Source organism: Sorex fumeus, unplaced genomic scaffold (genome assembly GCF_029834395.1).
Source record: "Sorex fumeus unplaced genomic scaffold, SorFum_2.1 ptg000125l, whole genome shotgun sequence".
Lineage (NCBI taxonomy): Eukaryota > Metazoa > Chordata > Mammalia > Eulipotyphla > Soricidae > Sorex > Sorex fumeus.
In genome coordinates, this window is record NW_026606182.1 from 5772140 (window position 1) to 5798920 (window position 26781).

Sequence of the window (26781 nt, forward strand, 5' to 3'; positions counted from 1 at the left end):
GCTGGAGGCGGCACCTCAGAGCTGCCCCCGTCCCCAGCCTCCACAGAGGGGCTGCTGCAGGCAGAAACCGTGGTGGAGAGAAGTGGTCGGAGGTCCCAAGTGGGGCGGGCCTCCGAGGTACGAAGTACCCAGTGGGGACTTGCCAGGGCCTTGGAAAGGCAGAAGAGCACTTCCTCCGGGAGCACCTCCCCTCCTTCCTCACCTGCCCTCTCCCCAACTAGCTGCTCCAGTAAACGCCAGTGGCTGCAGCATCAGGACCCCCGGGTCACTGCCTTGACCATTTCCTCAGGTCCCCCACTCCTTCCACCCCACAGAACCCACCCTTGCGCTCCTGGGCCCACCTTCACACGGGGGTACCTTAGCCGCACCCCAAATAGTCACATCCACATCCCTGCACGGCCCTGAGCCACCTCGTCTGCCTCGGCACTCAAGACGCGCCAGCCTTAAAGCTGGGAGATCCCACTGGGAACTGAGCAGGAAAGGAGAACGTCTGCGTTTATTTGGGGACTTGGGGGCCCAGGCATGATGCGATTCCTCCCTGTCCTGAGTGTGGCACCCTGGGAAATACACTACAGCAACATCCGCTGGGGGCGTGTGTCTGTGTGTGTGTCTCTGTGTCTGTGTCTGTGTCTGTGTCTCTCTCTCTCTCTCTCTCTCTCTCTCTCTATTCTGGGCCCCACAAGACCTCCCATCCCTCAGGGTCACCACTAGAAAATGGCACAAAGTCTGGTCTGGGACAGCTTCTGACCTTCAGCCGGGCCACGCAAGCGTGCAGTGGTGAGTGCGAAGGAAGCTCCCCCAAGGGGACCCAGGAGGAGGCCAAGCACAGGGGCAACCTGGCCCCGCCACCCCCTCTCCACAAGGCTTTCGAGGGCGGGGGCACCCGAGGGCCTGTACGGCTGCCCAGGAGGGCCCCCTCTCCTGCACTCAGGGCTGCTCCGAGGCCCCGAAGGTCTCTCTGCCCGCTCCACCCCTGCTGCTCCCCAGGGGCCAGAACGGGGCTGGGGCCCAGGAGGGCTCGGGCCTACTAACAGGAGGGTTCCTGCCCCTCACACTGGCTGTGGAGACGAATGCCCACCTGTACGGTTCTTTCAAGGAGGGTACTAAAGCACATCCTTTCTCTGAGTGACTCAGGCAGCAGGAACGGAGTTGCAGCCCAGAAGGCCAGATGACAACAGTGTCCTTGACACCCAGAGCTAAACTGGAGGCACAGCATGACAGCTGGGCGTACAGGAAACCCACTGGGAGGGCCCAGGGAGGGCTTCCTGGAGGAGGCATTCCGGGGAAAGAGAAGGAGTTGGGAGTGGTGGAAAGAACACCACCAGGCCCCATTCCTCCAGGCAGGGACAGCTCTGGATGGAGCCTGTGGCGAGTCAGCCTGCTGGAGCCCAGGAGAGACCCCGGAGTCCAGCTGAGGCGCCCGGTTCGCTGGAGAAGCCACCGCTCCTGCCCGGGGCCGGCTTTCCTGGGCAGGTGGAGCCGAACGCACTCTGCCAGGGAGAGCCCTGGGCCGCGGCTGTCAACGCTGGCTGGGCTGAGCCGCGGCTGATGACTTATTTAGAAACCTGAGTAAGCAAAGGCTTTGCCAGGATGCCGGGAGCCGCGTCCGGGGCACTGGGATTACCTGACTTGGCCCCAAGGAGCCAAGGGCGGAAACCACAGACAGGCCGGCACTCACCAGGCCAGCGGCTGCACAGGGTGGTCGGAATGCAAGTGGATGGGTGCCAGTGCCAATGGGGAGGGGAGACGTGCTCTCTGTGCACGGTGGCTGCCCCCTGAATGCCACCCACCGAGGCTCTCGCTGGCCTGGGGGCCCAGGACTGTGCACTGTTGCGGGGGGGACTTCTGTGGCAGGCGCAAAGGCAGGATTTCTGGAGGCAGCGAGCAGGACAAAACAGCCCGGGGGCGGGAGCCACCCCAGTCCCACAGGATGGCGTCCCAGCAGAGCAAGGTGCTCACCTCGTGTCCCGCCCCTGAGCGGGAGCCTGAGAGGAGCCAGCAGCAAATGTCTTCTTGCTGGTGATGCAAGCACTGAGAGCCAGGGGCCTCTCCTCAGGGCTAACAATTACTAGAACATTCCACGGCAAGATACTTGGGTCCTCATCACCTCCAGATCCTCTCCTCTGGCTTTGTGTCCCTGCGAGCACAGTCCAGGGCGGCTCTGGCCAGCCTTGGCTAGAGCATTGGAGCACCAGCTGTGGATACTGCAGCGACCTCCTGGGACAGTTGCTGGCCCCATCTTTGGAATGAGCCCTCTGCCCACCCTGTGGGCCCCCGAGGTGCCCTTGAAGATGCAGCAGCAGCAGCCCTAAGGCCTGCCGGGGTCACACTGCACTTGTGCCCAGAGCCCACTGAGGGCAGAGGGACCCGGCGTTCCTAAGAAGTGCGCCGACACTCACAGGTTCCTCAGCCCACGCCTCGGCCTCTGTCCACCATCCCAGAGCTAGGCCTGGCCTCAGGATGCAGCAGCACCGCGGGCTGCAGAAAGGAGTCAGGAGATTTGCGAGAAGCAATGAGGACCACCCTCCACCCCACTGGGAGACCTACACCCAGCGACCCAGTCTGGTGTGACCTCCCCCCAGAGAGGTCTCTGGTGCCAGCCTCCAGGTGAGTTCTGGCACAGTTCCCACCCCAAAGGCCTGTCTCTGAACACCAGCCGTTGCCTCTGCCCAGCCCAGCCAGCAGCCCATCTCTGAACGCCAGCCCCACAAAGGCAGAGCTGCGCCTCCCCTCCGCCCACATAGACCAAGGACACGGTCCCTTCTCTCCAGCTCTACTAAAAGCAACTCCTCCGCCCCCCCTTTTTTTTTTGCTTTTTTGGGTCACACCCGGTGATGCTCAGGGGTTGCCTGGCTGCCCAGGCGGGTTGACCAGCACTCCGCCGGCAGGTGCCACGTAGCAAGCTCCAGGGTCCTCAGCGGCTCAGAGCGGGGTTAGGGACATCTTCCTAATGCCCCATCTTTCCAATATTATTTATTTATTTAGTCTTTTGGGGTCACACCCGGAGATGCAAAGGGGTTCCCCCTGGCTCTGCACTCAGGAATTACTCCTGGTGGTACATGGGCGACCATATGGGATACGGGGATAGAACCCAGGTCGGCCGCATGCAAGGCAAATGCCTTCCCCACTGGACTATCGCTCCGGCCCCAACTCCCTTTTTCAAAGTCTCTTATGACAGTGCTGGGTAACACAGCAAGTGTCCCGTGTGGATCAATCCTGGTCTGACTCACTGGGTCCCCGCGTTGGCCTCTCCTTCCACCAGGACACGACTCCTTCACCCAGCTAACACCTGAGCGTTTAGTACGCGCCGCCCTGATCTTCTCCCACACTCCTCGTAAACCCCACGAACACGCATGCTCCACCAGTGCAGCGCCCCTGGAGAGCAGACAGCTCACCTCCAACGTCCCAGCCAGTGGCTCCCGGAGGACAGGGCCACAGCCAGCTCTCACAAGATGGTTCTGGAACAACCCACTCCAGCTGTATCTCTTGCTGGGAAGGAGTAAACTAAGCCCCGAAGGCTTTCCCCGGAGACTCCAGGCATGCTTCACGATTGGGCTTCCCGTGGCCACGCCGGCCCGAGTCTCCCCTGGGAGAGGGGATCTAGCTGGTCTCAGACCCCTCGGGGTAAGAGGGCTCGTCAGCAGCTGGCAGGGGGGGAGATCCCCACGCTGTGCGTGGAAGCCTTACAGCCCCTGGCCAGAAACACAGCCCACCGGCCCCGCCCTGCTCACACTGGGAGACATTGGCCGGACAGTTCGCAGGCGGCCTGTGGGCCAGAGCCCTGCCGAGGGCTCCCGGATGCATCCAGCGCGTGTGTGAGCCGCCACTTTCGCCGCCATCTGCTGTAATGCGCGGCAGCCCTCTGTAATTGCGCTGTGTTTAGCTACTGCTTTCCCAGAGCACTTTCAGCCACAGCCCCGCAATTAGGGCCACGCTGCAGCCCGGCCCTCGGGAGCAGGTGGCCCACGTGTGGCCGACGCTGCCCGCCCACACCGCGGCACCCACTCATTCCCGATCCTCCCAACAGGACGGCACAAGGAGACCGTCATTACATCCCAGCTTACAGATAGGGAAACTGAGGCCAAGACAAATTAGTGACTTGCTCCAGCCACACTTTGCGTAGAGGAGGAGGCCGGAGTCAAAGCCGGGCCAGCCGGCTCCAGAGCACATGTCTGGCGCTGCCCCGGGGCCCCTCCTGCCCTTCGTGTGCTAACAAACGAGTGTCAGTGTGCGTGCATGCTTGTGTGCATGCATGTCTTCTGTGACTGCCTCACTCAAGCACGACCTGACTGACAGCAGGAGACGCGTCTGCACAACTCCAGGGCACTCGAAAGCACCGCGGCTGCAGGCCCCAGGCCCGCCATTCCAAATCCGGCCTCCAGGAGCACACGAAGGGCTGGCACAGGGGACTGCTGCCACCTGGCAAGGCCAGATGTCCCCGGAACCAGAGCAGTTCCCCGGAACCTGAGGGGCAGCTCTGAGTCCCAGTCGTGGCCCAGTCGTCTCCCACGCACCTGTCGCCGCGGGCTCTGAAAGGCAGCTTCCTGAGCCTCACCAGTAGCCTCCCCTCCCCACCGAGAAGGTGCCCACCAATGCCAAGCCCTGTCGCTGCCAACTGGCCCCCTGCCTTCTGCGAAATGCTCCCAGGCGGTCATGCGATGCCCACCAGAAAGGCTGGTCAGTGTGGGTGGTCTGCAATCCGGGCTCTTCTCCTGCTTGCGAAGCAGCCAGCTCCTCAGGTTTTGGGGCCCCCTACAGCCCCAGGGGTGCTTCACAGGGTCAGGAGACAGTAGGTGCTCAGTAAACACATCTCTTTAATGAAAGGAACTCTCCAGCTAAAAGTCAACAGTGACCTTTCCCACAAGAGAAAGCTGAGCTCTTGCACATCTAAGGCCAGGGTCCCTGCGATCATCTGTCTTCAACAGCCTCAACCATCCGATGGCATGTGAGATCGGACAAAATGACATGCCTAATTCATCCAAGTGTATGAAACTATTTCCAGCTACTGACCACATTTATCTCACCACTCAAACTGCCTGTCTCCAGAAAGCCCCCCAGGTACATGCCAATGTCTCCCTTCAACCTGGCGGCTCCTCAAAAGGCCAATCTTCCCTTTGGCAAAGACTCAAATCAGTCAGGGCACTAGCCCGACATCACAACGCTGCCACTGGCATGGCAGGGGTCAGAACCCAGGTTGTGTTTCCATTAAACCCCCAGCCACGAGGGCCAAGATTGAACTTAAAAGGTCATTTAACCAGCAGGCAGGAAAAGCAAGTGGGGTTCAGGAAGGGTGACTCAGAACAAAAGAGAAAACAAGCATGAAATCATCTCATCAGGAAGGGAGTTCCTCGCTGGCCGAGACGAACAGGAAGATGCTCCAGCAGCAAGCGACTCCCGGCGTGGCCCGGGCACTGGCCTGTGTTGTCCAGCTCCAGGCCAGCCACGTCATCACTAGTCATCCTCTGCATAAAACCCCAAAATAACACGGTCTCTCGGGCTGGCTAGGGAATTAAAGTGGACAGTGCCAAGTGACATCACGGCTGAGCAGAACAATGACAGTCTGAGAAGGGACATGGTGACAAGACACACCACATACCCCTGACCTCTTCAGCGATCAACCGCCCAGGCAAGGCCCACTGACCCCTCTCTGGGGGCCTGCCGCCCTCTGGAGCTGACCAAGAAGGGCTGGATGGGGTGTGTTCATCTCCTCCCCCCATAAACCCCAAAGAAATAGGAAAAGGAAGGAGACGGCGAGGCAGGAAAGTGCTCCGGGCCCCCTGGGCCTGGGGTACTCCCTGGGAAGCAGAGGGGCCTCACCTCCCAGAAGCTGTCACTGGACACCTCCACTCCAACGGAATCATCGTACGTGCTGGACATTTCTCCCGAGGACCAGGAAGCAGAGAGAAGGCTTCAAGTCAGAGGTCAGCTTCAGCCGCTCGGGATCCGAAGGAAAATCTAAGAAGAAACACAGGGCTGTGAGTTTTAACTGGCCAGGGCAAGAGCACGCCCTCTCACTGTCAGCAGCCTGGCCCGCTCACGGCCGACGGCCTCCCCGTAGGTGGGAACACCACTCCCTCGGGTGCTGACATGTGTGTATGGCACGTGCACGCGCGCGCGCGCGCACACACACACATACACACGCAAGCAGGCTGGATTCCATTCACAGGTGCCTCCCTTCTTCCTGTGATGGTTGGGGCTGGGGATGAAGGCCGGGGTCTTGTCATCTGTTGAAGCATGAGCTCTACTGCTGCGTACCCAAGAACTTTCTAAAGAACCAACCACCGCGTTCTGGACCCACAGACTGAGAACCTCACGACTCAGCAACCATCCCTGTCTCCTGGAGAGAGGGAGAGAGTATGGGAGCGGGGTCTGCAAAGGTGGATGGAGTCTCCGCCCCTCTGGGTTCCCCACCTGCCCCTGGAGACTGGGCCCATCTAGCTGGGTAAAATGTGGGTGAAGGCAGGTCTCTCCCGCCCAACTCCACTCCCCCGTCTCTGCATGTTTCACTCGTGCTGGGCACTGTCTCCCCTCTGCTTCCCAACGAGAAGGGTTTCTCTCCGCCACAGAAGTCCTGAGTTCAGAGCAGTTTACTCTGAAGTGGCCGTGTGAAGCCCAGCTGGAAGAGAAAAGCCAACAAGCCACACGGGTCATACCTAAGTGACAGATTCCGAATCCCAAACTTGGGCAAGGACAGGGGGGTGACTACTTCCCCATCAGAGGGAAGGTGCGGATGGAGCCACTATTCCAAAGCACAAGCCACACGGACGGAAGGATGCGCCCGCAACTGGATGAATGTCCCTGACCTCTGGGTGTAAAGCTGACGCCACCTTTCCCATGTTCAGGCCGCATCTGGACCTTCCCAGCCCCCATAGGGCCCAGGGGCCAGCTGCAGGGCGGGAGGGTGTGGGGGGTAGGCAGAGAGCCCCCAGGCCCTTGCTCCTAGCGCTTTTCCTTCGACGTCACATTCAGCCCTCACCGGCTCCCCGAGGCAGCAGAATCCTAGGCCCTAGAGTCAGGAAGCCCCATTTCTCACTGCTGGGCAATGGCGGACAAATTACCTAACATCTCTGTGCTCCACTGGCGTGAACTCCGAGAATGGGGAGTCCACCTGGGAACTGCTGGGGAGGCCAAGGGGAGGATGCAGCGAGGGCTTAGGGCACTGCTCAGCCCGCTGAGCCCGGGAGTGACAGGCACCGTCTACAGCAGCTACCACGGCTGCTCCTTTCATCAGAGACCGACGCTCCCACAACCTCTGTTCTCAACACACATGTGAAGGGCCTCAGGGGACATAGCAGGTCCCAGAGGTGGACACAGCTCAGAGGCCACTCCATGCAGAGAGCAGACAGAGAGGTACTTCGGAGTGGGGTGCACTCGTGTGCTCCAAGAGAAAACCCCAGCACAGATCAGCACACCGGGTGTGTGCGCTGGTCATCGCGGGGCCAGCGTGTCACTCCAGCCAGTCACTCCAAGCCACGGGCCACGGTCTCGACATGCTCAGTCATGGTAGTGCCACGAAGGCAGGTCTCCCAGAGCCAGTCTGTGCTCCGGCTCCTCAGGGAGCGGCTGGGCTTTGGCCCAGGGTGACTCCACGTGGCCAACCAGGCCACTGGCCGAGCTGGCAGCTTTGGGGTGAGGGCTGAGAAGGGGGCCTGTCTGGACGGAGAGGTGGCCCTCCATCTCCGAGGCACAGGAGAGAGGCTGGCAGCCTGCGCCCAGACTCCGTTCCTCCACTAAAGGCAGATCAGCTGCGCACAAGATTGACTCAGCACGTAGAAAATGCCAGGCAGAGCCCAGGGGCCAGAAGCAGAATCACTGCCGGGGGTGGCGCTGCCAAGGCACAAAGATGAAGGGGGGTGTGAGGCTGCAGAGGGGCTCCGAGGGGAGGGTCCCCGCGAACGCCGGGAAGCAGCAACAGCGGCTCTCCTGGCCCAGGTCACGGAGTTACGACGCCGCTTTCCCGACACCCACTGTACGAGCCGTCCGGCCCTGTGGCCGAGTCTTCATTTTAATGCGGTCTCATTGACAGACAGCGTCTGGCCCCGCTAGTGTTTTCAAGTCCCGTTGAAAAGTACCTCTTGTGCTGAGGGCTGACAGACAGCCCCTTCCCTTCGCTGTTTTGGCCACGTCTTGATTTCCTTGAGTTTTTTACCTCTTACACCCAGACATGTCGGGACCCGCAAGTGTCACGTGAAACTGGTAAACACAGCTTGTTGAAGCGTCGCTTCCCTTCCTGTTTACATCTTTCACTTTATCTGTGAGTACACAGTGCAATCGACTTCTGCATACTGCATACCACGTATACGGGACCTCCAGCTTAATTCTTTTACTTCTCACAGCGATTCACCTGTGACTTTGTTTTGACTATCCCATGCTCTGCCTTCAACCCATAAAGACGGTTCTATTCCTCCCCACACTTAGGGCTCATTCCTTATTCTCGCTTTACTCCGCTGGAGAGAGATTCCAAAGAAACACAGAGATCCTCTCTGATCTCAGAGACAAGGCTTTCAACTTTGCTCCATTAAGCATGGTATTACTGGAGGGTTTTAGAGAAGTATCACTGTTTACATTAAGGAAGTTTTTCCTTCTTTCTACAAGGAGCTTTTATCCCAAATGGATGCTTGTGGTACTGGCTTATTTTTCTTTAAATATTTGGCAGTGTTCATGGTGAAACTCTCTGGGTCTGGAGAATTTTCTCCAAGCAGTTTTAATCACAGGTAGAGCATTGTGTACTATTTGTGTCAACACACAAGTTGCGGCTTTCTAAGGAATTTAGTTCGTTTTTTCCCTAAAGTGATAAAAAAAAATTTTTTTTTAAATCTCTTATGATCATTTTAAAGAATGAAGACTCTGGGGGACAGAGATAGTACCGCAGGGAAGGCTGCAGCCAACCCTAGCTCAATCCCGGTGCTCCATATGGTCTCTTGATCAAAGAACGAGGAGTAAGCCCCTGAGCACAGCCAGGTGTGGTCTGCAAAACAACAAAGAAAATAATCTTTTTTCTTCCCTTTGTTATTTCCTCCTTGAAATTCCTCTTGGCTTCAAGTGTTTCTAACTTCTGGAACGGAAAGCCTCATTTATTTGCATCCTTTTTTCTTTTCCAATATGTGCACTTAAAGCTCTAAATTTCTCTCTACCCACAATTTTATCCATCTTTCAAACCTCATTTATTTTTAATGAGAGTCGCTGAGGTGGATATTTTTGTTTCCTTTTCTCAGATGAGAAACTGAAGGGCAAGTAACATGCTCAAGGTGGTGACGGCGAGTGCTTAAGGTCCAGATGCAAAACCCAGCTCGTGGCTCTGAAACGGAAGGTCCTCTGTCTGGGTACATCCCACACACACAACCAGCATGTTATGAGTAAAATGCTCTGCAACGATTAGGAGACGAGGCGTCCTCCCCCACGTGGGGTGAGGGAAACGCCAGGGAGAGACTCGCACGAAGAGGGGCAGGAGAGGGGCAGGAGATCTCGTGAGAGCCTGGACCTCCGGGACCAGGATCCTACCAAGGGAACAAAACCAGCCCCGGGGCCCGCCCAAGATGTGCTTGTTCACAGGGCGCAACACCCAACGCTGTTCTGGTCCCACAGGAAAGGAAAGCGGTCTCGAGAGCACTGGGGGGAGAGTGTGGAAGTCTCGGGGTGTCACTATAAAATGAGATCGTGACAGCTGCTCTGGGTGTGTCACCTTCATTCACTCAGGATAGGTGCAAGCTTTGGGGACTGAACTGGTGCCAGGAAGACAAAGAGCCCGCAGGCCAGGCCGCCGTTTCTTGTAAACAAAATAGACCATTTATCTGGACTAGCATAATCGGAAAAGCTTAAACATTGTATTTGTCAAATGTAAAACAAAAAAATAAATATTCTTTGCCCCTTTACACCACAAATAAAGTGAAGTTGGTAGAAAAAAAAAGTTATCTCAGAATGTCTGGTCTACACATTTATCTAAGTTTTAAAAATGGGCTAGAGAGATAATATAGCAGGCACGGCACTTGCTGTGCATGTGTTCTGCATGGGTTCAATTCCCGGAATCCCATATGGTCCCCTGAGCCATAAGTAACCCCTGAGCGCCACTGGGTGTGGCCCTCAAACACACACACACACACACACACACACACACACACACACACACACGACAACAGCCAATGGCATGGGATCTTCATGTAACAAGTGACTAGGGAATTTTACTATTTTTAAAAATGTATTTGAAACTTAGAAAAACAAGATGACAGCTGGTTTTCCAAAGAACCCAGAGAGTTGGCCAGGACAGGAAAGACAGGAAGGGTTGTCCTTGGCTGCACTGCCCATGACAACACATGCAGGCCCTTCCCTTTCAGCTGGCGCAGGCTCTCCTCACCCCTTAAGCAGGGGAGAGGTGTGACTAGGGGTCTAGAGAGACAAGTCTAAGAGGAGAGGGCATGGGGTGCGCCCCCCCCCACTTGAAGAGAACTGGCTCAGTCAGTCCTTGAACCCGAGCCCTCCCCAATAGGGAGCATTTGCACCCCAAGCCCACCCCAGGGGAACCCAGGCATCTAGAAGGAGCCAGGTGAGCTGCCTAAAGGTCCCTCAGAGGTGCTCGATCCCTAGGAGCAGAGAGCACCCCCAAAGCTGAACCTCCCGGCTGAAGTCAGGCAAGTCTGTGTCAAATGAGACCAATCTGCTTTCAGCAGCTGGTGAGAGGGCCCGGGGGCAGGACTGGACTGCAGCTCCCAACCTGCGCCCCAACAAGCACCACCTGGCGGCCCAGCTCAGCATCAGACACCTGTGTTGCCCAAACACTGCCCCCAGCTCACAGGACGACGACTGAGGAACAAACCAAAAACCAATCAAAGGTCCCCCAAGCACTTAGGCTAGGACTAGCCGAGCAGCAAGGAACAGACGGCCTAACAGGGGTCCCGGCGGTCCTATACACAGCTCCCCACCAACGCCAGGCCTGCTGGGGCCAAGACGCCACTGTCCCCAAATGTCTGGTTATCCGGCACCCTGTGGCTAACGAAAGGACGTGTGGGTTGGGGAAACTGAGGTCTCCAAGGGCAACAAAAGTATCTGGAGATAAAGTTCTCTTCCAAGAGGAAGTCTGCAGCCCAACCCTTCGAGAACGTTGCTGGGATGCCCTCAGGGATGGCAGGCACAAGGCATCGGTGGCTGCAACAGTGCTCTCCGCGGAAGGCGGTGTTCTGGGAGGCCGGCAAGACAGAGCAAGCTCTGCGCTGCCATAGGGAGAGCCCGCCCTGTGAAAGGCGGGGACCTCACTGACCTGAGCTCCTGAGGGGCCAGGAGACTCGGGGTGCTACCGGATGTGAAGGAGCTTAGAGGAAGTGCAAGCATGCAGGCAAACACATCAGGACGCTCTCTCTGAGGACAGGGACACGCTGGGTGCGGCCTTAGTACATTCCAGACCCTCCGGAACCCAGAAGTCGACACAGCGTCTTTCCTAAAGAAACCTCCAGCTTGAACAGGACCCTGCACGAGTCCTGTCAACTCAGAACACGTGCACCTGGGAGACAAGCTCCTGGTCCCGAATCCATCCCATGGGCCACACCACACACCCAATAATACACAGAACACAGAACACCTCTGCGGCCCAACTCGGGCAGGAAAAACCCTTCTGAGCTCCAGCAGCTGACTCTGAAAATGCATCTGGGATGCGAGCCGTCTGGGCCGGGCTACCACTGACCGCAGCTGCTGTCCAGGGCGGGCAATGGGCAAGCATGCCCCCGGCACACTCCTTCCAACCCTGCTGTGGCTTCGCTTTCCTTCTTTAGATGGTGATGTGGGGGACCAGGGGGGAGGAGGGGGAGTAGGACCCACCCAGGTAGTGCTCAGGGTCCACGCGGGACCCTGACTGCCCATGGAAGGCGTATGAACAGCTAGCAGGAGGTGAGGGGCAAGGACACACTCGCCATTCCTCTGATGGCCCCTGACAGAAGTCCCCTGAACATGAGCATCAGGAATGCCCTACACGCCCCTGAGGGGCAGGGCCCGGGTATCCACAATGGTCCTCAGGGGCAGCTATGCCAAACAAGGGACCGCCATGCCCTTGACCCAGACTCCTTCCCCCCAGGCCTGATAAGAGTTATCAGGTAAACACCAGCCAATCCGGCTCCCCTTAATGTGTTCCAGAGTAAGAACAATAGGTCATGGAGCCAAAGCGATGACTAAGGCAAGAACTTTCTAAGAGCTGCCTGGGCCTCGGGGCTGGCCCCCGCCACACATGCACACTTGGCACCTACACCCTCGCACGCTGCCCTGCAGGCACCTCAGGTGGCCTCGATGCCTTCCACGGCGGGGAGTGGCTCGGTGGTGGCCGCTTCTGAGCCAGCGCGTGTGTGAGTGCGTGAGGCTGAGTCAATGGGCAGGAGAGGAGCACCTCGGGTGCACGGCCCGGCCCGCAGCCCAGGCTGAGGCCTGCAGGGGATGATGTCCAGAGAGTGAAACAGCCTCGGTGCACGCACGCGGGAAGAGACCCTGGACGGGGAAGAAGGGCCGGAGGTGGTGGCAGGGCAGGGGCTGCGTGGGGCGCTCTGCAGGCTCTGGCAGAAGGCAAAGAGAGCGCCCCAGAGGGGTCGGGGCAGGCGGCAGGGTGGGGCCTGTCCCAAGCACACACAGGCCAGGGGAGCAGGAAGTGAAGGTCGCCGGGAAGGGGTCGCTCAAGTCCCAGCAGCTAGGCTCCGGCTTTAAAGTTGCGGCCACCGGCACTCACCAGACACACTCGGAGCCTGGGCACGAGGGGCTGGCGTGGCACACGGTCCCGGGCTCGCCTCTCCACACCGGCCACACTGCACGGAGAAGCGCCCGCTTGCCAGTGCCCCGAGAAGCCTGCCCGAGTCCCACACACCCACCGGGGCCTGGTTTGTACAGCACGAGGACAAACCCACAGACAACGTCCCTCCAGAGAGCAAGGGACGAGGCAGCCTGCTCCTGGAGGTGACAGGGAACCTGTGTGGCAGCCACCTGTGGCACTTGCAGCCCACAGCCGGCCCTGGCAGCGGCTCCGACTCGTTCCGATGGGAGGGGCCGTTTCACCAAGCAACCGTGTGAATGAGCTGAAAACTGTGACTCCACATGGAACGCGGAACATGTGGAGACTACAGAAACCAGTAACTCAGGGGACACAGCGGATAGGGCCTTCACACTCGGCCCAGCCGGGTTCCATCCCTGGCACCCTATGTGGTTCCCCAGGTCCCGTCCGAAAGTTAATTCCTGAGTGCAGCGCCGGGAATACGCCCTGGGCACCGCCGATATTACCCCCAACGAAACGGAACGAGTTACTAGAACAGCCCCGTCAGCATTTGCTTCCCCAGAGCGGACCCTTTAACAGGCACCATCCGACCCCCGCCCATCTGCAGAGAGAAGACTGCCGGCCCTTCTCCCACCCTCCATGGCACCCCCCAGACCATCACAGTCACGCGAGCTCTGGGCCACGGGACCCAGCTTCCTCCTGCAGCTCGGCCCCGAGCAGCCCTGCTAAGCCCACACTATCGGCGCTCCCTAAACCAGGGCTCTGCTCTCGTTTCCTCTCCGGAGCACTTAGAAGCTTCCAGCAGCTACGGAGTTTACGTGACTGTTCACGGTCTCCCGTTCCAGAAGGCGAGCTCCGGAAGGCAGGGACTTTTACATCTGGCGTCTGAGACTCACGGACACTCCACAAGTCGGGCGAGTCTACAGCGAGGACAGTGGAACTGAGAAGTCTGGGGGACTGATGAACAGAGCCTGAGGATTCGCAGAAGGAAACCAATCGCTGCGTTTATGTGAGCTATTTTGACTTTTTTTGGTTAGAATTCTCCTATAAATACTAAAGCATATGGTAAACTAAGCCACAAATGGGTTTAGCCACTGTGCGGGGCCCCCCGCCCCCAAACCCACACAGGAAGCCCGTTTGCCGCCGAACCTCAAGGGTCTCACCGCTGCCGGACTTACGGGGCTCCCGGGCCCTCTCTGTCCCCAGCCTCGGCTCCAGCCATTCCCCTCTGGCCTTCCGTCCCTCGGGAGAGTCTGGGGTCTCCCACTTCTCTCCAACTCTGTCACCTCCCACCTGGCAGGCACGCAGGCAGTAAGGCCTGAGTCCACAGCATCGCTGCACCAGTAGCGTAATGGGAAAACGTCCCTGAATCGCTCACATACCTGGCACGGCCCTTTCGCTTCCAGTGATTCCATCTGGAAAAGCACACACTGCTCAGCGGAAGAGATAGAGATCAGCTACTGAAATGAGCTCCGTCTCTGGAACACCGTGTGTGTACTGACTTTGACGGTGGAAAACAACTTGAGCATTGCAAGGGGCTGGGTCTGAGGCGCTCCCCTCACCCCAGGAAGCATACGGAACCCCCCCCCACCACCACATTCGTCTGCAGGAGAGGGAGGGCTCTCCAGCAGCAGTCGCCAGGGCGGCCCTAACAGCGTTCCTGAAGGTCGGGGGGAAAAAGCAGCATCTCTAGACAGAGCTTGCAGTTGCCATGGGAACCGCCTCCTGAAAGTAGCTGAGCATCCCCAGCCTTGCAGGGGCACAGAAACACCTGCTGCAAAGCCAGGAGGAGCCTAGAAGTTCAGAGACTGCAACAGGACACAGAGCTGCTTCCTGAAAGCAAACATGACGCCTGATGCTTGACTGTCACAGCTTGGGAAAAGAGAGAAACTGAGAAGGCAAAACAAATCTTATTTTGTCTCAGTCAACACTACAGAGCAGCCCACTTCTTCCTGCAGAAAAAGACCATCTTGAAGAAGCTTAAAAGGGGTTTGGTTTTGGTTTTGGTTTCTGGGTCACGCTTGGTAGCACTCAGGGGCTAGTTTTGGCTCTGCACTTAAGAATTAGCTTCTGGTGGTGCTTGGGGAACCAGAGGGGGTGCCAGGCATCGAACCTGGGTTGGCTTCATGCAAGGCAAACACCCTAACACCATGTACTATAGTTCTAGCCCCGTATGACAGCTCTTGTAAGACTCAGAAGCATTTTTAATAATAATTTTGATTTTCTTTCTTCTTTTTGGGTAGGGGGATGGGAGCCTGGGAACACAACAGCATCCCACTGTGCTCACCGTTTCCTCCTGGCTCTGCACTCAGGGGCCACTCCTGGCAGGACTCAGGGGACCATATGCAGTGCGAGGGACTGAACCTGGTTCAGCTGCATGCAAGGCAAGTGTCCTACCCCTGTACTATCTCTCCGGCTCCAAGTGCTGGTTTCTCACTCTTAACAAGTGGACCTGGATAACGTACAAACTTTTCTAAACAGACCACCCAGGGACGCTCCTCCACCACATCCAACATGGCGGCACTCTGATTCCGCAGAGCATCCAGACCACAGCAGGACCATTCCCACATGGGCGATGACACCAAGGGGGGGCGGGGGCTGGCTCTGCTTGTGGTGCATCTACGCCTGTGACAGTTTCAAGTCCAAGTGTCTAGCCTGCGGGCGAGCCCGGGGCTGTCCAAACCAAGGAGACTCCTCGAGGCTGGGCTCCGTTCCACCGGCTCCATTCTCATTACGCAGTCCTTTATTCTCCAGTCTGACTTCACTGCAGTCCTGGCAAGCAGGACGCCCTGTGGTCTGCTCTCCCGGTGGCCTCAGATGCATTCCTCCTCTGCCCCTCCTCTATTTCGGCCATTCGCAACACCCACACGCCATCATCACGGTCCCAGTCCTCCCAGTCAGCACTTCCCACTTTTGTGACTCCACTTGGGGCACCCTAAGACAGCTGGTGAGCCTCTCAGAGTTGAAGAAGCAAGATCTCAGGGCCTGAGAGACCCTGAAGGGCTGGGGGCATGGGCCTGGCATCTGTGAGGTCCTGAGTTTGAGCCCAACAACTCACTTTGCTCATCTGGCACCCACGGGTATAACCAGGCCCAAGTACTGAACATTCGAGGCCTGCACCCTTAAGCTGAGTATCCCGGGAATGGCCCCAAACCCCAGAACACTGCCCGAGATGCCCCTATTTCAAAACAAAACAAAACAAAACAAAACTTGGGGCTGGAGCAATAGCACAGTGGGTAGGGTACATGCTTTGCATGTGGCCCCTGGGTTGGATCCCCAGAACCACATCTGGTCCCCTAGGTCCTGCCCAGAGTGATGCCTGAGTGCAGAGCCAGGGGTAAGCCCGGCGCATTGTTAGGTGTGGCCCCCAAAACCAACAACAAGAACAAAAAGCAAAATTTTGATGTGAATCCCTCAACCTACATATCCTGAGAAAGGATGGGGTGCAGATACTCAGAGATTCAGAAGCAAAAATGACCTGATACACACCCTGGTCAGAAAATGGTGCGGCCTTCGACGTCCCGTCTCTTTCAGGTCTGAGACGAAAAATCTGAGACTATTTTAGGAAGTGAAACAGTACTTGTAATATCACACCTAAGTGAGATACGGGCAGAGAAGAGAAAGAAAGAACAGACTCCCAAGAAGACGACGCTTTCGCGGGGCAGACAGAAAGCCTTCTCGGAACGTCTCCTTTCCCATACAGTAGGGGCAGAAATGAAGTCAGGAGGGAGATGGCTGGAGGGTTAAGTGCAAGCCGGAGGCCAAGCACCAGGGGCCTGGCCTCAGAGCACGGAAGAACAATCCCACCCAAAGCCAGGTATGGACCAATTCCTCCCTCCCACAAAAAAAGCACTGTAGCACTGTCCTGTTGTTCATTGATTTGCTTGAGTGGGCGCCAGTAATGTCTCCATTGTGAGACTTGTTACTGTTTTTTGGCATATCAAATACATCACGGGTAGCTTGCCAGGCTCTGCCGCGGGGGCAGCATATTCTCGGTAGCTTGCCAGGCTCTCCGAGAGGAGCAGAGGAACTGAACCCGGGTTGCCCAAGTTGGCCATGTGCAAGGCAAATGCCCCACCCGCTGTGCTATCGCTCCAGCCCACAAAGAAGAGACCCGTTTAATTAAGTGACACTTGCACAATATCAAAGATGAAACTTCTTGACCCTGTCCATCTGCGGACTGTTTCGGGCCACTGGGAAGCTGTGGACGTCTCCAGCAATGGTGCTGCCAGCGTTCCTCACGTCTCCTTAGGAAAACCCGGGAAGAAGCTGCCATGGATGTCAAATTTCTAGGAAAATATATACACCCACCTGCCCCAAATAAACCAGTAAGGCTACACGGCACAGAGTCGGATTTTTAGGGACTCCAAACGCAATTTTCACTCTTACAAAAGGCTCTCGGGGTTAACTTAATGTTAACTTTTGCCCAATTTGCCACAAAACGGCAGTGGGCTTAACGTGGCTTCCCATTTACAGAGGGCCAGCCCATGCACTCAGAGTCACCTGCCAGGTAGTGCCACTAGGCATGCCCACATCACAGGGATGACAGCCGGTGTGGGGGACACAGGGCATCACCTGGGACCCAAGTCCTGCCACGTGACCCCCAGCTGCAAAAGAAGGTCAGTAACAACTAACATGCATCTGACAGAGCACGTGAAGGGCGCGTGAAGGGGGCAGGGCCAGAGTAGCTGCAGTCCCACACCCCGGTCCCTTGCTCAAGCTCCCCGTCAGAGGTGACAGGACTGGGGGCTGGGCTGTGAGGGTACCTGGAGCACTGTGCTACAGCAGGTCTTGTCCTGCTTCGGGGGACCTTCAAGGAAAGGGCAGCTGTGCCTCCCACGGTCCCCAGCTCCCACTCACAGCCGGTCTATTTCCAGAAGGGATGTCAGGACATCGGGGCTGTGCGACCTCTAGGATGCACCCTCTCTCAAGGACTCCCTTCTCCCAAGTGTGTCAGCATCGGCTCCTGCCCCTCCCATCCTTCCCTTCTCCCTGAAACTACTTCCCAGCGACAGTTAATCAAAAGCAACTGCCGCCTCTTCCATGAAGGCTTCCATTATTTCCACTCAAACCAAAGCTTTGGTTCCTGGCCTGCCGTAAGTACCATCTTCCCTTCTCACTCAACCCTGGTGGGCACAGGCGGCCTAGGCCCCTTCCTACAAAGGGTGCTGAGGTCAGAGACCTCTGTCCGGATCCCAGTCCTCACATGAAGGTGACTGGACTGAGTGCAGAAATCTGCCTTCCTCCTGCCTGGCCGAGAGAGACCGTGGGAAGAAACCGAGGTGGCAGGCTCTAAGACAGGCGCCAGCTGCCGCCCTGGGTCGCTGCCCCTGACACACTGCGGGCCCGCCCGGCTTCACTCTCTGTCACCTCGCTGAAAGTCACATCTTCCAAGAACCTGTCAACCCTGTGAAGTGAGGTCTGAGAGAAGAGCAGCTGCTAATGGGTGTGAACACGGCTCGGACTCTCATTTCAAGACCTAATATTCAAGTTGCAGGTAAACGAAGTCCTTTATAAGCGAAGGGTACTTACAGTGCTTTCTTTTAAATAATGAAAGTAGCAAGGAAACAGATTTTCTGAAACGTCTCTCCTACAGCAGTGTCAGATACGGCCAAGACCCACAGGACGTGGGGGGCGGGGGGGGCAGTTATGTGGCTAAGTGGGTAACACATGAGCTGACAGAAGCAGCAACTGGGCAGAAACAACCCATCTGGCACCGAAAGTGGGGGCAGAGGGGAGAGCCGGGGAGTCACACAAGGAAACCTGCCAAAATGAGGCCGCACGGGGAAAGAGCTGGAAGGAAAACGCGCTGAGCTCTGCCCCCGGTCGCTGAGGCGCCATCCTCCCAAGGCCCCCACTGGGGTGGACTGTCCTCCCCGGGCCCACGGACAGGCCAGTGCGGCTCCCCTCTTCCATGGATGGTCACGAGTGCTCGGGGACCACTTGTCTTTCCTTCCCCTGTCCAGTGTTCCCGAGAGCGGAGGCGGCTCCCCGCTGCCCTCCTTGTCCTCAGTAGAGACCTGAGATGCAGCTGGCGGTGCCCACCCTGGGAGGGCCCTCGCTGGGCAGAGAAGGGCACCAGGCACCGGAAAGTGGAACCGCCATGAGGGCAGAGTCAGCGCAAACCCACTCCTGGTGAGACCCTGGTGATGGAGGCTCCCAGGAGAACTGGGGACCAGTGCGGGCACAGTGCAATCTCCCCACCGCGGGCCCCCCCCCCCCCACATTCTCCTCTATAGGCCCTAGGCAGGAGTCCTGCTGAGGGAGACCCGGGGTCACCCTCAGGTGTAGCCCCAGCAGAAACGTCCAGGCAGAAACGTCAGAGCCCTCCTACATACGAGCTCTTCGGGTGACATGGGAGCCCCTGAGCTGCCCACTCCCCGGGGCCCGGGTGTGCTGTGCTCTCCTGCCCGGGCGCCTGCCCTCCAGGGGGACAACAGAACCCTGAGGGTCAGTGGGGTCAGGGTGGGGCAACAGAGGCGAAAGGAGAACCTGTGTCAAGGGGCACCCTGGATTCAGAGAGCTGGATGGCACGCGAGGTGCCCACCCTGAACGGGCACAGCCAGGGGGAAGAAAGAGGAACCGGACTCGCAGTCAACTCCAAAACCCCCCTGTGGTTTCAGCTTGCTGAGTTTCCCACCGCTCGTAACCTCCTTCCTGCTGGCTGGGCCGAGAACTTTCACACGATTAGCAGTTTACATCTGACAGAACCATACCCAGGTCATTTTGTTGTTATTATTACTACTAACAACAGTGTTATTTGCAGATACAATATTCATATGTCTATAGCCACAACACTGCTCTTCCCAAAAGGGCCAGAAAATGCCACAGAAACCCAAATCACAAGCGATGCAGATGGTATTAATAACTAAAGCTCCGGAGCTAAAACGCAAACTGGAGTTTTATTTTCTCAAGGAACCCCAATGCTAGGTAGGACAAAGATCTACCCACACTGCCAATGTCTAGTTTCTACAAAGCAGTCTTTTAGAACACTTAAACGGGTCACTTCCTAGCTCCAAGCCCCTCTCCCTGGACCCCCTCTCCACTTGCCCCCACTCCCGGCCCATCTTCTAGCCGCCTTCTGCTCCCTCACTGGCTGACCCTGTTCTGCTCCTGCCACAGGGACCTTTCCAGAGTCCCTCCTGCTCATTCCTGCCTCAGGGCCTTTGCACAGCGTTCCCTCTCTCTGAAACTGGGCCTTTGCCTTTGTGCACCAGCCCCACTTCCCATCCACCACCTTCACCTCCAGCAGGAGACCGCAGCCTCCACTTGTGCAGGATGCACAGTTCGTCACCTGAATCAGTCTTACCTGTGGAGTCCGCTTTCCCCTCGAGCAGGTAAGCCCACCTGGATACACTATCTGCAGCCCTGGCTTTGATGAGGTCGACAGAGACAGACATGCTGGGTTGGGGTTGTTTTTTTTTTGCTTTTTGGGTCACACCCGGCAATCACAGGGGTTACTCCTGGCTCTGCACTCAGGAGTTACTCCTGGCGGTGCTCGGGGAACCACATGGGATGCTGGGAATCAAACCTGGGTCGGCTGCATGCAAGGCAAACGCCCCACCCGCTGTGCTATCTCTCCAGCCCCCAAGACATGCTAGGATCTTAATAAACAACGGTGGCAAAGAAATAAACCAATGTCGGGGCTGGAGCGATAACACAGCAGGTAGGACATCTGCCTTGCACGCTGCCAACCCAGGTTCGATTCCCAGCATCCCAAAGGGTCTCCCAAGCACTGCCAGGAGTGATTCCTGAGTGCAGAGCCAGGAGGAACCCCTGAGCATCTCTGGGTGTGACCCCCCCCCAAAAAAAAAGAAAAAAGGTCTTTAGGAAAGAATACCAAAGAACACCTTTACATTCAGACTATGCCATCAGCCATTTCATTCATTCCTACCATGGGCAGCGCCTTCAGAGCAGATGCAGCAGCAGCCGGCCCCCCTCGACTTGGCCCCCACAAATGACCCCTGCCCGACCGCGCCCGCCCGCCTTGCCCGAGTTTCATTCACAGAGCCAAAGCCGAGCCCTCTCGCTTCCCAATGTCTGAATGGGAATACCGCCAGCTCCACGGCGAACGATGACAGGGCAGCTGGAAAAACGTTGGCTCTTGTGAACAAGACTTTCTGATTCTCAGGAACTGTACATTTGATGCTAAAGTGTGTGAAAGTATGAACAAGCAAATCTGAGGAAATATTATGGAGCCATGGAAACAGAAACCACCAAAGGAACTCCAGTTGCACCAGAACTGTTTAAAAATAAACCGGACACTAAAATACCAGCAAAAAGCTACAATGACTCACTCTGTTCTCCTCAAAGCCTTAGGAGAACAGCCAGTTCTTTGACAGTCATCCAGGCTTTCTCCCCATCAGAGAAACGTGAGACAAAGAAAGTAAAAAGAAGCTTTGAAAATTTTCTCCGATTTTAACCAGCAAACTGATATGAATAAATCCTCCCGTGTTCGGGCTTGATGGGAGCTGGGAAGTGCATACACTTAGGCTGAGAGAACTATTTTCGCGGTTTTTAATAAAAGCCAAACCAAACTGGGAAACCATCCCTGAGGCCGGAGGGGGCCACACTGAGCGCTCCCAGCCCTGACCACCGAGACCACGGGCCTGACTCTCCCGGGGCTCCCACCACCCGGGCCGAACCTACAGAACCAGCGGCAGGCAGCTCCCACCCACCCTTGGCCACTGCTATGAGCCCTGAACGGTCCCAGGCGAGCGTTGCCGCCTCCTCTGTGGGGTCCTCTGGCCACACTGCACCCCAACAGTTCTTCCAGGGGGCCTGTTTGCTGTGGTTCCATTTCCCCCTCCTGGCTGAGAGTTCCCGAGTGACGCGGAGGACTAGCATGGCACCCACGTGGCTCGGGGACTGTCGCTGGAGGAAGAAGGAAGCCAAGCACCCACGGTCTCCCCTGCCTTGCTTGCCCACTTCACCCTCCTCCCCTTCCTCCCACAGGCCACTGTCCCTATGTGCAGGGGCCTGGCTGGACAGTGCTTTCTACCTACTCGCTTCTCTCTGGTCACGGCAACCGAGAAACATTGTTTGTGAAAAGGCTTGGCTACAGCTGGTGTAATGTCAACAGACATTGTACTGAGGCGACCCCTTAAATTTTACTTTGTCAGGTTATTTTTCAGTCTTCTGCAACATAAATTATTCATTAAGTCTAATGCTCCCTGAGCCTTCTAATGGGTTTGTCAGCGAAAGCGCAGAGAGGCACCCAAGCAGGGTGGAAGGTGGGGGGAGGGCACACAGGTGAAGGGGTGAAGGTCAGCCTGGGCCACGCTCACCCCAGAAGCACATCCACTGGGCTGGGGGGCACACGGGACTGGCCAGCAGTGACACTAGCCTTGCCAAGGTCCCCAGAGGACACAGGCAGCGTCCAGGTGTGACTGGCCACACGGCCCCCGCCGGCCAAACAGTGCTGATTCCCCCATGTGTGGGCTTCTTGACCACAGCAGCGCAGCTGAGGCAGATGAGCTGTGTCGGGAGGCAGACAATAAGGTCTGGCTCCCTCCGGGCGCAAGAGAAGCTCCTGAAATAGAGCAGAATAACCCGGACACCTGTCCTTGTCCCTAATGCAGGGCACTCTGAACTCTCAGACTACGGCAGGAGGCGGGGAACACAGGCTAAGGACTGACAGGCAGAACCTGGGTTCAAGTTTTAGATGAAACTGGAATTACACTTTTTTTTTTTTTTGGTCAAAATAAGACATGAGGAATGAGGACTTGTAGATAAATCAAGCAGCAATCAAGGAATCAAGGCAGACCGTTTTTCATGAATTGAGCACCCTCTGGCCTACTTTTCATTCTCCCTTCCTCGCCCCACGGGTTTAAGACAGAAGCATCTGGCTGAAAGCCTGATTTAAGCAAACCACCCAGAGAAGGCTCATGGATCACTCCTGGTAGGTTTGGGGGCCCATAAGGGGTGCCAGGATCCAACCAAGTTGGCCACGTGCAAAGCAACTGCCCTACCTGCTGTGCGCTCTCCAGCCCACAGGAGCTCTCTGAAACTATGCTCTTGGTGCTGGTGCGATAGCACAGGGGATAGGGTGTTTGCCTGGCACGCGGCCGACACAGGTTCAATTCCCAGCATCCCATAGAGTCCCCGAGTAATGCCGGAGTAATTCCTGAGTGCATGAGCCAGGAGTAGTAACCCTTGTGCATCGCCAGGTGTGACCCAAAAAGAAAAAAAAATTAATAAAAGAAACTACGCTCTACCTCTCTGCACCAAGGGTTCACACACTTTCTAATTTGTCTCCTGGGCTCACGAGGAAGCAGATGACCAAGAGGAGAAACCTCAGCAGTCCTGTGTGTGGCCCACGGATCAACGAGGAGGGTTCTGAAGGCCCCAGAGGAAAATGTGTCCATTACTTTTCTTCTTGAAATCGTCCCAAAGAGTCAAGGGAAAGCCCGAGACTCAGGAAACGCTTGCTAACGCCTCCCTTCTTGGAATCTGCAATGAGGCGCTGAAAGGCCTAGGCTTTCCTTTCCAGCAATCTTAGGGAGAAAGAGCTGGAAATCTAAGAGGAGCTGTTCAGCCGCACTGAAGCAGTGAGGCAAACTCTCTCCCCCAGGACCAACCGCATGCCCAGGGCCACACTGCAGAGTGCTCAAACACAGACGCTCCGAACAGGCCCTGCAAGCCTGTGTCCTGGGGCTCCACCGCTGCCTCCCTAACAGCACGCCGGGCCCGGGCAGATGCGGGAGCAGTGGGCCAGGGTGAGAATCACACAGAGACGCGGAGGGCGGAGGGCGGAGTGCAGCGAGGCCAGAGAAGCGAGGCGTTTTCTTCTCATTAGGGAAGTGAGAAGTTAGGAACAAACACAGCAGCGGCTTGTGTTCCCCGGGGGGGGGGGGGGATCCCTTCACACCTGATCAGGTCAAAGGGTGCATGTGGAGGGCGGGTCATTTGCAGAAGGCTTCCCCTGTTCCGGGTCAGAGCCGGGTCACAGAGAAGCAGCAGCAGAGGTAACCCCCCCCACCTGTAAGATCCTTCTAAGGAGCTGAACACACAACCGCGAGATTAGCCGAGTGCCCCGAACTCCTTGTTCGTACGTAATGGAAACATGTCAGCTGCCAGGCCCCTGCCTTGGGCTGGCTTCTGCGGCAACGGAGATTTTTTCAGGCCTCGGGTTGGCAAGCACCCTGGGAACGTGGAGGCTCAGCCTGAAGATTTCCCTAACCTAAATCTGCTGTCCCACTAGTCTAAAAATAGAGTTAAGGTTAAAAGGGACATGAGTGACACATTTTCAAATCTGATAGTAATATAAAAATGCAGAAAGTGGTACAAGAAAATGTCCAGAGGAGTCCAAGACTTAAAAGAAATAACACTGAGTAGATCCAAACCCTGTTCAGACTGAGCCCAGCTACCCCCAATCCCTGCAGTTTCTACAAGGGGCAACCCTACAGAAGGAAGAAAGGGTACGCACTCCTCAAGACAATGCTTTTTCTTTGGTGGGGGAGCGGTGTTTGGTACTTGGGGGCTATACCCAGCAGTGCTAGGGGTTTCTCCTAATGGTACTTGGAGGACTATATGGTACTGGGGATCAAACCAGGACTTCTGGGGCACAGTGGGTAGGGCACTTGCCTTGTACATGGCCGACCCGGGTTCAATCCTGGCATCCCCTGGGTTCTCTAAGCCCACCGAGAGTGATTCCTGAACCCAGAGCCAGAAGTAACACCTGAGTCGCATTTGGTCTGGTCCAAAACAAAAAACCAAAAAACCAACCTAGGGCTCCTATAGGTAAAGTGTGCATCTGCACCTTCGCCCTCTGAGGCAGCCTCCTGGCCCTCGGGGAAGTGTTTTGAAGAGAAACGAACCCACTTTCCCTCCCAGATTGGGCTGAGACTAGACAAGACTGGAATGGAGGAGCTGGAGGGTGGTGTTCACCCTGGTTTTTACCTGAAAAACCATTTCCAAGTCAGCCTCAGTTTTCTCACTACTAAGTAAGACACAGGCATATGTCCTGCCCAACCCAGCTACAGGCAATCCAAGAGGAGACCACCACTGCACACATAAGATCACCGCCACTGCACATCCCTCTAGTCACTCCCTGACGCCTTCTTAAACACAACCAAAGCAGCCACAGAGCCAGTATGAGAGATCCCAGGAAGAGCGAGTCGCTCGCTGCTCGGAGCACGCACTGCAACGAGAGCGCATGACCAGGCCTCAGAAGGTTCCCAGCTCGGGGTCTTCTACTTTGCACCGCACAGAAGGCCCTGATTTTTGTTTTGTTTTGCTTTTTGGGTCACACCCGGCGATGCACAGAGGTTACTCCTGGCTCATGCACTCAGGAATTACTCCGGGCAGTGCTTGGGGGGCCCTATGGGATGCCGGGAATTGGACCCAGATCGGCCGCATGCAAGGCAAACGCCCTCCGCGCTGTGCTATCATCGCTCCAGCCCCAGAAGGCCCTGATTTCTAAAGCAGGATACTTCCCCTGGCTCACAGCAGCAGCCACAGCAGGTGGGAAGGCTCAGGTGGGGGAGCTCAGGACCAGCTTAACACGTGTTACCTGAGACAATCATGATAGAGTCAGGCACAGGGAGAGAAGCCTGGTACAGACCCCCCAAGTCCTTCGTTCAATACAGGACAGCACTCACCTCCTGCGCTACTGAGGGCCTGTGTTCTGCAGCGCTAGAGGAGTGGGATGCCTTGCAGGAAAAGCCGCTGGGTCCCAGGTATGCGCCCGTGGGTGCTGAGAGAGCAACCTTTATGAGAAGCCTGGTATTCGTGGTGGCCCACAGTGTGCTGGGAAGAAACATACTGAGCATGGACGTGGACGCCCCTGTTCATTTAGTCCCTGTTCACTCCAGCCCAGAACCTTCCCACTTGTTTTCATCAAGCTCAGAAGGGCCGACTGACGAGTCTGGGCTCCTTGTGACTCTCCGAACGCATCGAGAGTACTTTAGGAGCCCAGTAAAAATTCACTTTAAGCAACTCAACAAAAGGAACGAACTCTTTGGCGTTGACAGAGAGATTTGCTCAAGCAGGCACCAGTAACGTCTCACAACAAATTGTGAGACTTGTTGTTACTGTGTTTGGCATATTGAATACGTCACGGGGAGCTTGCCAGGCTTTGCCGTGGGGGTGAGATACTCTCGGTAGCTTGCCAGGCTCTCCGAGAGGGGCGAAGAAATCGAACATAGCACAGTGGGTAAGGCGTTTGCCTTGCATGCCGCCGACATGGTCGACCTGTGTTCGGCAGAGAGATAATATTGTAATATCACAGAAGAGGGATGTGCCACCAGAGTGTGGCTATTTAAGCCTTTTCACTAGACAACGTACTGCTGGAAAGCAAAGAAAGAAAAATGGGTTTGACACAAACGATAAAAATTTCATCCTGAAGTGGTGTTTCAGGGTTGGGATAGCACAGCAGGCCGAGCTCGTGCCTTGCACGCAGCCAACCCAGGTTTGATCCCTGGGACACCGTATAGTCCCTTGAGCCCCACCAGTAATGATCGCGAAGCGTGGAGCCAGGAGTAAGCCCTGAGCACTGTTGGGTGTGGCCCAAACAAACAAAATTAAGTGGCATTTCTCAACTGGGGCCATATGCGTCCTATGTGTGTCCCCCAGAGAACAGTCTAAGGGGGCTACAGTATGAGGCAAGATGGGTTGGGCACAGAAGGAAAGAATGTCAGGAGGGAACCGGAGTCGGAAAAGGGTTGAGAAACACTGGTCTAAGCAGATCGGAGACTGAAAGGCAGGACGGGGGCTGTCCCCTGGTCAAAGACAGCTGGCCAGAGCCAGGAATCCCCAGGGGTGTTTCGAGGTACAGACAGAGACCCCAGAGTGCTGGAGGCCGGCACAGGTGCCCTCACCACTGAGGAAGAGGCGGCAGCTACAGGACAGTCTCGTCAATAAGCCTGGCCCCAGAGTGACCAGGTGGAACTGCAGGGCCCCCAGGGACAAGCTAGAGGTAAAACAGACGTTTCCAGAACACCACGCCTCTCTGCACGGGGTTCACGAGCTACTGCAGAATAACTGGGTGAACGCTAACAGACCTTCCTTAAAACTGGAGATAACGCCTTAAAAAAGGCTGATCC

At 56.5% G+C, this 26781-nt stretch overlaps 2 protein-coding genes across 2 annotated transcripts in view; one reads left to right on the forward strand and one right to left on the reverse strand.

Annotated features, from left to right (window-relative positions):
- The window catches only part of SERHL2 (serine hydrolase like 2), a 248975-nt gene that overhangs the window by 179983 nt on the left and 42211 nt on the right, over window positions 1–26781 (forward strand). The window lies entirely within an intron of this gene.
- PACSIN2 (protein kinase C and casein kinase substrate in neurons 2) overlaps window positions 1–26781 on the reverse strand; it is a 102605-nt gene that overhangs the window by 17224 nt on the left and 58600 nt on the right. Inside the window, exon 2 of the mRNA XM_056137488.1 lies at window positions 5818–5955. Within this exon, the coding sequence (XP_055993463.1) occupies window positions 5818–5877 (60 nt within the window). The 5' untranslated portion in view covers window positions 5878–5955. The remainder of the gene's footprint in view (window positions 1–5817; window positions 5956–26781) is intronic.